Source organism: Clinocottus analis, unplaced genomic scaffold (assembly GCF_023055335.1).
Source record: "Clinocottus analis isolate CAN_PGR_092001 unplaced genomic scaffold, fCliAna1.0.p SCAF_9, whole genome shotgun sequence".
Lineage (NCBI taxonomy): Eukaryota > Metazoa > Chordata > Actinopteri > Perciformes > Cottidae > Clinocottus > Clinocottus analis.
In genome coordinates this window covers 16,963,230-16,974,949 of record NW_027176251.1, presented here as the reverse complement: position 1 = coordinate 16,974,949, position 11,720 = coordinate 16,963,230, and the positions used below count along the sequence as shown (strand labels likewise).

Below are 11,720 nucleotides of genomic sequence, written 5' to 3'. Positions count from 1 at the left end.
GCAGGAGAGGATCTGTCAAATGCGAGGTTCCTTTAATAAGAGCGACCAGTCCGGCTCCGAGAGTCATGGCGACCGCAGCGTCTAACCACTACAACATCCTCACCTCCAGCGCATCCATCGTGCACTCGGAGCCCGGCAGCATGCAGCAAGCCACGGCGTACCGGGACGCGCAGAGCCTGTTGCAGAGCGACTACCCGCTGCAGAGCAACAGCCACACGCTCAGCCACGCGCACCAGTGGATCACGGCGCTGTCCCACGGAGAGGGAGCCCCGTGGTCCTCCAGCCCGCTCGGCGTGGAGCAGGACATCAAACCCGCGGTGCAGAGCGCCCGGGACGAGATGCACAACTCCAGCAACAACCTGCAGCACCAGTCGCGGGCGCCCCACCTGGTGCACCAGACGCACGGGAACCACCACGACGGCCGGGCGTGGAGGACCACCACCGCGGCTCACATACCCAGCATGGCCACGACGAACGGCCAAAGCCTTATTTACTCCCAGCCGGGCTTCGGCGTCAACGGACTGATCCCGGGCAGCGGGCAAGGGATGCACCACCACAACCTAAGAGACAGTCATGACGACCACCACAGCCCGCACCTCAGCGAACACGGCCACCCTCCGTCCCAGCATCAGCACCAGCACCGATCCCAGAGCCACCACGACCACTCGGACGAGGATACGCCGACCTCGGACGACCTGGAGCAGTTCGCCAAGCAGTTCAAACAGCGGAGGATCAAGCTGGGCTTCACGCAGGCGGACGTGGGACTCGCCCTGGGGACCCTGTACGGAAATGTGTTTTCCCAAACCACCATATGCAGGTTTGAGGCCCTGCAGCTCAGCTTCAAAAACATGTGTAAGCTGAAGCCCTTGTTGAACAAGTGGTTGGAGGAGGCGGACTCCACCTCGGGCAGCCCGACCAGCCTGGACAAAATCGCGGCGCAGGGGAGGAAAAGGAAAAAACGGACTTCAATCGAGGTTAGCGTAAAGGGAGCTTTGGAGAGCCATTTTTTGAAGTCCCCTAAACCGGCAGCGTCGGAAATACTGGGCCTGGCGGACAGTCTGCACCTGGAGAAAGAAGTGGTGAGGGTTTGGTTTTGTAACAGGAGACAGAAGGAGAAACGCATGACCCCTCCCGGAGGAGCTCTGCCGGGGAGCGAGGATGTGTACGGGGACACGCCGCCGCACCACGGGGTCCAGACCCCGGTCCAGTGAACTCTGCTGGACCGCTCCTCCAGGACATGTTTATCCGTTTTATTTATCCCCAAGGTTATATATAAATCACTGAACTATGAAGCGCAATAGTGGGTGTTTTATGTATAATACATGGCAGTGAGTACTTACACAATATCTGCGGTGAATATCTGAGAAATGGAAAATGAGTGAGGGGAGGACAGGACGGTTTTTTTCCCTCCTCTCCCAGAGCTAAAGGAACATAAGCCTGTGTTGTGATCTCCGAGGATACATGCCCAGCACTGTGACTCCAGTCGACGCAGTTTCAAGGTGTAGCCCCTATTGTGTATTGAAATTATACTTGACGGAAAAAAAAAGAGGGAGGGGAGGAGGGATACCTGTTTTAGACTAAAAGCATAGCTGAATGGTTTCCATTCGCCACTTTTATATCAAATCACAAGACACATTTTCCCTGTGCGTAAAAGGGGAAGCAAATACAAAGGCGTTTAGTTTTGTAGCTCTAAATTGTGTGTCCAGCAGTGATGGGTGGGTGGGGGCCTGGTGCAGGGGGGAGGAGAGGGGGAGGGTCGGGGGGGTCAAAGGAGCTGCGTTAATGGAGTAAACTGGAGGCCAGTAAAGGCTGCAGCCCCAGTCCAGTGGAGTCCAGCTGAGGGTGAGCATCGCGTGAGTCCCATCTGTCAGCCAGCAGCACAGAGCCGCTCTGCATTCACAACACTGCTGGGAAACAAACTGCTCTTATTTATGCTTTGAGGACAGAGTTCAGGATTTAGTTTAAGAACATAGATTATTACTATTATATTATCTTTTTGTTTAATTATTATTATTATTACTACATTTGTGCAGCTCTCTGGCTAAGCTCTTTAATAATTGGCCAGAGTGCAGGGATGTGGGTTTAACAAAACAATACACGGTATGACCTCCATCATAAGTCAGAGAGCAGCATAAACAAAAAGTCCAATATATTTTTCCACAAAACACGCGTTATTGATATTTCTTCCCCCTCAGAGAGTCGCCAAGCTTCAAGAAGGGCTCCGTGGCGATTGATTGGATTATCTGGCACTTTTCCACAATATGATGGGCTATAGATATAGATATCTACAACAATTATACGTCACCCACTCTCACAGAACATTTGGATCCACTTTTGTAAATATTGTATAACTTTAAAAGTCATGGCGTCATCCCTGTTTCTTTCTTCACTGGGGCACTTTTCGCATTGATGTTTTCCAAAACAGGTTGAGTTTTTAAAATCCATTCATACAGCCTACCCACTGCCTTGTATTTGTGTGCTATTTAACGTTCATTCTGTTGCCGAAATTATGCTCGTTTACGGTTTTCGTATTTTTTTTTATGGTTCATATCATTTTCAGTCTTTTTTTTTTATGAATGTGAAATCTATTTTATTCCTTTAAATTGTCGGAGGAGCTCTGTTCTGCCATTTGAAGTCCGCTTTGTGTTTCCAATCAGAGTTCAGTGCTTTGAGGACTGAATTCAGATGAATCGATACCACTGTTGTAGAGAGAATGTCCACAATGCATCACACCGAGAGACACGCGTCCTGATTACTGTCTGAAAAGACACATTGTAATAATAATAATAATAATAATAATAATAATAATAATAATAAGGCCTTTATGTAATTTATCCCAAAACACATTTTAGTAACATTCCAAAAATGCAGCATTTGATCAAAATAGTATTATTATAATTCTTATTATAATTCTTATTATTATAATAATTATTATGATTATAATTGTTATTATTATTACTCACAGGATGTTATTTTCATTTGTTTCTGAGGTCGTTGCCATGCATTTCATTTCAGCCATTTTGTTCATCTTCGTCTATGTTGCTTTAATACGTGAGGAAAATTGCTCTTAGTCATTTTATATTATTTTTTAGCACTGTTAATGAGATTGTAATTTATTATACGATGGCTTTTTATAGTTGACACGAAATGCGAGATATATATGAAATGTCACCGGGAAGGCTTTTGTTTCGTAGGGAAGAAGAGAGACATATTTTTGATTTTATTATTTTCCAGCGGGATTGCCACAGCCTGAACCCGTCACAGCTAAATGTACACTCATACATCTGTTCTCCGTAGCTGGCTTTTTCGTTTTATGCAAAAACAGATATCCAGGGACTTGTTTTTTCCCCTTCTCATGTGGAAACAGTTTTCTTTCTTTTTTCCAACCTCACCTGATTTATTTTGAACACGCAGAAAACAACGAGCAGAACGTTCATGGCATTGAAATATCTCCTTAGTAGCTTTAATGAAATATCCATCTCATAATTCACTGGAAATACAAGTTGTGGGATGTAGACCTGTAGCAATCCGACGCTGTTTTTTGTTTTGTTTTTGTTTAATTGCTTGTCAATACAGTTGTTTGTTTTTTGGGGGGATATATAGGCTATGTCATTTTCACTGGATGAACTTGGGGTAGATACAGAGGTGATAAACGCCTGTAGGTGTTTCATCACTTGACACACGAACAACGGACTTGCACATTTTTAAATAATGGGGGTTGATATTAAACAGCTTTTTTCCAACGTCGAGGCTAAATGTATTTTTCTTCTTTCAATTCAGCAAAAGAGAATGCTGCTGCCGGGAGTTCACTATCTGCTTTGGCATCTGTGCTTTTAAAAAAAAAAGCGCTTCTTGCTTTGAGCTCATTCGTTTGGGTTGAATTAATAGTTGGGAGAAAATCAGGGTTGATGAATGGAAGATTGTGAGCCGATGATGTGTTGTTTCTGCCCCAGGCTGCTTTTAAATGGACTGGCTTTAGCTGGGGAAAACCTCAGCTTCCATCTAGGGTTAAATTAGAGGTTCCCAAAGTGGGGTCGGCGGACCAATAGTGGTCCTTAGGAGGATTGAAAGGGGTCCAACGTGGACATTTCACTGCAATGTTATGTTGGAGCAAAAGCTTTCACTTTGTCTGTTCACAGTCACACTAACAGTATTGTGGACTAAAAAAAGAGAATTAGATATTGTCTCATGACGTGAGACAATATAGACAAACACAATGTAGCCGATCATAACATTCATCCTAAAAATTCAAAAAGTTGTTTTACTCATTAGCATTCCTCTACTCTTGGTCAAATATGTTTTTTTTTCTAGCTTTGTCCAAGGCAAAATAACACAAAGGACAAAAACTGGCATTGTTTCGGTCATTTTTGGCTTCACTTGGGTTGATGAGGTTGAGTCCTTTAACCTGGAGGTTTACAGAACAACCAGACTTGAAAAAGCATCATTAATTGTGAGATTTCCTGTTTCTATTCAAAAGTCATGGATTGCATTTTGGTCATATCAAACAGGAAGTTTGGGATCAATAGATAAAAGACATCTCAACAGAAATCCCCTCTAACTGTTGGGACTCACAGTGACAGTGCTATTGACAGCGGTGACCCTGATGGTATTGCCCTCAGTAATATTCCCACAGGAACCAATGGTGCGATATTTCTATGAGCATCTCTTCTGGTTCATTTTATTTTGGAGCTGGCGGAAAGAATGCAGAGTTGCTTTTTCTTCCTTCTCACTTCCTGCTTTAACTAAACCAAACGTCCAATGTGTTGCTCATGTGGTCATCACAAAAACATGAATTACAATTGGATTATTCTCCATTTCCCTTCACGAACCGCCAGCCCTGCAGAGCAGAGGGACAAGAGAGGAGCCTGTGTGGATGAACCGAGAGTGAGATTTACATCACTCTTTATTTACCAGGCAAATACGAAGTAAACGAGGAGGATCGAGTGGGAATCAATATCTGACGTATATGATGATAAACTATTCAAATCACAAACAAACACGTTAGGCGCTCTTTGTAGAACTCCTTTCTGTAGTGCCAACCATGTCTGGAGAAACACGGCAGGCCTATTTTATTTTTATTTATTCATTATTTCTGGATAAAATAATGACATAACATTGGCGTCAAAAAAACACAATAATATATATATTTCCCATAATGCAGGGCAAGTTTTTTCTTTAAAAAAGTTAATTTACTGAACTCATTGGACTGGTTGTATTTTTAATCGACAACAATATGGTTAGTTGACTTCTGCACGGGATTATAAACTCAGTGGATATCCATCCCTCTGGAATACAGTCCAATATTACAGATTACACAACAGTGTGTCAGCAGGCTTCCGTTCTCTGCTGCTGCTTCAGCATAACATTTATATTTTTTTTTTAAAAAGATGTCGCACTCTGCGTCGTCGCCGCTCGCCGTTTGACCTGCCATTTGGATGCCTGGCACGAAACGACACCCAGAAATAAAGCCCAGTGTCTGATCTCTGAAGTCGACTTCAGTGCAGCCCAGTAATACAAAAAAAGTGCGCCCTCGTGCCCTTCATCCGCTCTCTAGCAGATGCAATTAATAGCGCGTCGCGTTAATTACACCTTCCTTTTTATTTAGGTGACTTGAAATTTCCCATTAGGCTCCCAGAGAAGGAAAAAAAAAACAAACAAAAAAACACAGTCCGCTGTCGTGGTGCTGAGCTGAACATCGGTGTTCTAGCGCCATCTAGCGGCGGCGGCGTGACCCGAGGGTGAGTCCAAGCTGTTGTGTCATGTATTTAAAATCAACAACACAATCAAATGTTTGCCAAATCATGAACCTTTGGCAGAATGATTCAATGCAGCCTAAAGGTGAAGAGTGTTGTCTGACGGAGATGTAGAAGCATTTGGTCACGATGAATGTGAGACAGATTGTTGAGGCCCTCGTCACAGGATAGGATATTAAAATAGCATAAGGCATTACAATAGCATACATTTGACAGACAGGAGGTGCACATTCTGGTCCCACTGTTCAGAGTGACGGGGTCTCAGTCTGCAACTGTCAGAGTGCTTGGCTTTGTTGAGTTATGACAACACCCTGATTTAACTAACGAGAACTTCATTTTCATTCAAAGACATTTAGCAAATGTCAGAAAAACATACTGATGAAATCATTTTCAATGAATACCCAAAGGAATAACATTAACTTTTTTGCGTTCCGACAATGGTTAATGATATAGAAAACTCTATGGCAGTTTTGGGAAATGCTATTAATTTATTAGTCAAGCATGTTTTTACAGGTTGTCAGACTTTTGGAGGGTTTTCATTTAAATTATTCTCAAACTGGACAGGACAGCAGCTCCACACTGCTCATGCAAGTCATCTCAACAACAACATTACCGGTCCAGCTTCTTAAATCTGAGGATTTTGGTCACATCAACATTATTTTACGGTGAATATCTCTGAGTTTTGGACCAGTGGTCAGACAAAAAAAAAAGTTTTTTGACATGTCACAGTGGAAGAAACACTGGCGTAAATAATCGTACGAGTGATGCCTGAATTACAGCTGGATGCCTTAGATTCAGGGTCCTGGTGTTGCAGCATGCCGGCCCACTGTCACACTGCCGGGGCTTGAACGGAGACACCGGAAAAGAACAGAGCCATCGTTAAGGGAAAACTCCTGACATTTCAATACACTGAACAATTCATAGCAAAAATAATTGAAGAAAAACAACAATCGTGAGCCCGTGACTCAACAGTAAAAAAGAGAGTATCAAATAGAGCAAAGTTAAGCACAATAACCATACGCTGCTTTTACAGACCTTTCACTGAACTCCACACGAGCCTTGCAGATTTGTGTTTGTTGTTGCAAAGGGCCCCTGAGAAAATCAAAGGCTGCATGTGAATGGGCATGTCAGCCTGTAAAGCCTGTTCAGGCGAGCTGGCAACATGGTGCAGGGTATCGGCTCAATCTTTGAAGTGTCTTTTACTCACATTTTTATCAGGTTATCAGGATGACCCAATACTCTTTGCCTCTCTTCTCCCAACGTTAAGAAGGCCTCCTGTTTTCTTTCTAAACTATTGATCGACAACGTTTGTTTCTCAGTGACACAGGCGGCCAGTGCCTCTGGCGATAGGTAATGGACTGGGACACACAGTGTTACTGCTGGTGCCAGGACACGGTTAAATGCTGACTCGGCACACTGAGCGCTGTCATGACCAAAACCAAAACAAGAGAGAGAGAGATGATTGTGTCTGATGGAGCAACATTCATAAATAGTCAAACTCACATCACATAGTGTCATTTAACATTGTGTGAAACGACATTTCAATATGACTTACTCGGGTAATTTCTATTTTTTATGAAATTACATTCTTTTTAAATGAACGTTTCTGAGGCTAACTTTATTTACCCCGAAGAGATTTTCATCTAATGCCTTTGTTCAACGTTTCCCTGTCAAATATCATGTCCAGCTCTGAATTGTGTGAAAATAAATCAGCCTTCTGTATATCTCTCTCTCTCTCTCTCTCACACTCACACACACACACACACACACACACACAGAGAGAGATAACAGTGATACAAGCTCATGAGCAGAACATAATTCCACCATTTGACATTGTTGTTCTTCAATCTCACTCAGATGCATCGCAGCTAATTACACTTTGCACACTTAAGTACACAAATGCGCGTGTGCGTTCATTTGTAAACGAGTTATTGTTTAATTATAACTTCACATGAACTTTGCTGATCAGTGGGGCGAATCGTGTCTCCCCTTCAGCGCATAATTATTCAGGATATAATTGCTCGGCCTGTTTGTGAAACATGCTCGTCTCCCAGCAAGGCCGTCTTCTGCAGCTTCTGAGCCAGCGCTTCTTTGACATTGGCCATGAGCCAGTTAATGGTTGTGTTAAAGGCTGCTGAGAGAGCACAAAGTGTTAGATGGACAGCAGCCATTGTACAAGTAACATAATCAAAAGGTTAAAAAAAAGAAAATCAAAGTTGTCCTGGTGAGGTGCTGCTTCAAGTTCAAATGGATATTCAACACATGAGGCCGGCTTGACCAGAGTTATGCCAATATATCAACAAATTGTTTAACAGCAGTCACTGCATATTAGAAAATAATAAAAACATGACACTTGATCTCTTGACACACATGTTTATGTGATGTGTGTCGAGCAGTGGCGGCAGGGGAACTCGAGAAGTGATTCTTAGTTGTGTACCTCTTCCAAAAGCTTGATGTTTATTTATGTTTTCCTTCCACATATTTTCCTGTGGAGGTCCTTTCCGAGTGCAAATCGAATGTGCTGACTAAGCTGACGGGTCACGTGACAGGTGCTTCCTGTTATTCTCTGTTTGCACCAAACGCATTCTTACCATTATTTCTGGCCAGACGTGTGATGCTTGATGTGATTATTGTGATTAAAGCGTTCATTTCTTGTCTGCAGGAACTGCAGGAACCTCAACATGAGTACACTATCTTGAACTGGACGTCTTCAGATGCCATCAGACAAATATGATATCATACAGCACATGTATTCAGTAAAAGCGACTTGATGAGTCATGCCAAAGTTATCTTCATTGGACTTGAAGGACATTGTCCACTGTGCCACACGTGTCGGTTATTGACTCCATCAGACAGGAGGTGAGTCAGCGGCAGAAAGGCGAGACCAGCTCATGCCCACATACACATGTGGAGGCTGAACGTGACCGCTGCACACACCTTGCAGAGCAGAGAAGTGGAATGCTCAGTAACTGTGACTTGATATTTAGTGTTTATGCCAGATATTAACCATATCAGTTAACTATTGTCAACACACAGCATGTAGCCTGCGTCATAATCCATTATGAGACCAATATCTTGAGATATTGAAGGCCAAGCATTGTGATACAAACGAGGAAACTTAATCTTCATTGTCATTACACATAATCATGCAACATTTTATACATTTTATAATTTTTCTAAACTATATTGTCTATAATATAAATGCTCTCCAGCTTCTTTGTAGTACAGCTCTTCCAAAGCTCGATATTATTCACTTCTTTCCTCAATGTTCTTTTTAAAGTCAAATTGAGTGTGACAACAAGTCTGCTGGCCCGTGTGATGTGTGCTACCTCTTATCATCCATATTCCAAAAGCTTTTACATTATGGGGAAATATGTGAAGCTTCGATTTGATAATTTTGGCAGGATTTTCTCTTTTAATTGGTTGCTTAGTAAGTTGTAATATATAAAAGTACAGTACCTTGAAACGCTATAGCTGTTTCAGAATCAAAGAAGTTACTTATTATTCAGAGCACTCACATAAGAACTTAGCACTATCAGAGTCTATTTATGTCGAATGTATTAACGATTGTATGTCAAATGAGCAAGAGGAGGCGGTAGAAACTGTTTCCTGTCTCTCTTATCCGCTCCGTTTCATAACTAGACGGCGCCGCTGCACCCAGAACGGCCTCTAAACGCAGCATACAGCGCTGTCCGTGGTTCTGAAACCACATTCACGCAGAGCTGTACTAAAGGTCGTGGTTCTGACATTAGACGCTTCTATAAAAGTTTTTGAACGCAGCGTCTAATGTTTGTTATATTTTGTGATAGTTTGCACATGCAGTAACACGGAGCTACCAGTCAGAGGAAAGATGCCACACTGCGTCATAACTTTTGACAACTTAAAATAACTTCATGCAGTAACCTGTGGGCTCTCAGGAAATGTTCAAAACACCCACTCAAAGCAGCCTACTCTATTCTGACTTCATTTGATGCATTCCAGCAACTCAACAGTGTTTTTTTCTCCAGAAATCATGACCCATTAATCCCCAGACCTTGTTGTGAGGAGTTTCATATAGCCAATAGTTTATTCACTATAGTTCCATATGACATTGCTCACAATATGGTTAATATTGTAAGGTTAATAATATTACCAGGATAAAATAGGTAGGAGTTTTTGCAAATGTTTTTTTTCTTTTCTTTTGGCTCTGAGCACCATAAACCGAGTGCCGTGTAGTTCTATTATATTGGAGAGAAGGCAGACATCTCTTTGACCGTTATCTCAAAAACAAGGAAAGTAATCTCGTTTGATAAACACCACAAGAGGAAGGAGGAAATACATTTTTGATTTTGGGGTAACCTGAACATTAAAAGTTTTGAAATCTGGTTATTTTTCAAACAGAGGCCCTAATACTGCATTATAGTTCACAATTATGTCTTTAGGTTGATCTTTCTCCTGCTATTTGGTGGCTGTACTTCTGAGCAGCTTTTGCTGTGTTTACTTCAGTCCTTGCGCAGCGGCAGGAGCCAGCTTTCTGCAGCTGGCGAAGCGGAGCCTCAAAATCTCTTTCTTCACATTGCAACCATCGCTTTTGAGGTTGCACACTGCCCCCTAGTTTACCGGAGGCATTGTCCGCCTTCATTGAGAGAAACACTAGCGCTATACCTGCACCACGAGCATCAGATCAGGTCCTGGCTAAAGAAACATCGGCCATCGCTGCTGCCTCAAAAATGAGTTGTCCAACTTAGATGAATTTAATGGACCCAGTGCGGACATTTTTAATATACTCTCATACAAAACAGAAATAATACGCTTTAGATAGCATGGGATGACTGACACAGGGATGTCTTCATTATTAGTCTAAGTCAAGAAACTAGAGAAGGAACACCAAGCCACATAATGACGGGTATCACAGAGAGGCCTCCCTCAGGCAGGTCTGTGGCCTGTCGAGTCCCAGCCTGATGAGGAAGGCTCAGAGGAGACAGACCACAACATGCGTCTCACTGAAGAGAATACAATTACTACACCTGCTGCCATATTTGTCAAGGTATGTTCTGGTGTCACTCATCTGGTTTGTAAAAAGAAGAAAAGAGGAGGGGGGGGGGGGGGGGGGAGAAGGTATAAGCAAAGTGCAAACCCTAACCCTTCCCATGTTTACATCTTAATGCTGGATTTATTCTTCAGGCACAATATTTCCATCCATATATTCCCCCTGCAGATGCATCAAGCTTCGTCTGTAAGCTCTTGAAAGACAAATAAAAAGCTGAACTAATTGCTGTGGTTCTCCCTTGGATATATCAGCCTCATAGAGTAGCGTGACAGCAAGAAATCAAGCGGTAGCGCAGAGCGGAAAGCCTCCATGAATCACGTTTGTATCCATTCTCACACACACACAGCAGCCCAGCCAGCAGCAGTGGTGTTGTTGGCTAAGGAATAATCATAGGGGAGGCAGTCCAAATTAATACTTCAGCCGAGTCCGCCTCGTTCTCCGTCATTAGGGCACATTACAGGGCTACAATATACATCATTAAACTAGGCATAAACAATTCATTAAAAGGCCGTTAAGAAGACAAGCTAATGTCACTTCTCTCCGTGGTATTAATAGACTGTAAAATGGCAGAAAGGATCATTCCGCTACTAGCATCCAGTCAGTCATCCTGACTAATGGCTGCGCGTTGTTGTGGATTCAGTACATGTATAACCCTACTTTTCTCCCAATCACACTGACATGACTCTACTTATAAAGGCTCAGCGTGACACAGTAATAACACAATCTTCTTTTCTTTTGCCAGTGATGGCGTACCGTTCACGGAAGAGTAACGGAATATCAGCGGCTTGTTTCCAGCAATGTCGACACTTTGTTGAACACTAACATTCCTCATTATATCCATATCTTCACAGGATCAGAGTGCAGTGAACATTAAAAAGAGAGTCCGCTCTTTCAGTCATCAGCATTCAGTTTATTTAAAATCTAGTGAAAGTGAAGCA

The 11,720-nt window shown here is 42.8% G+C and overlaps 1 protein-coding gene across 1 annotated transcript; it reads left to right on the top strand.

Moving 5' to 3' along the window:
* Positions 1–8: 8 nt before the first annotated feature.
* pou3f2b (POU class 3 homeobox 2b) lies at positions 9–1,698 on the top strand. Its single transcript, XM_068569854.1, has one exon. It carries the CDS (start codon positions 66–68, stop codon positions 1,209–1,211), a length of 1,146 nt encoding a protein of 381 aa, XP_068425955.1. The 5' UTR covers positions 9–65; the 3' UTR covers positions 1,212–1,698.
* The last annotated feature ends 10,022 nt before the right edge of the window (positions 1,699–11,720 follow it).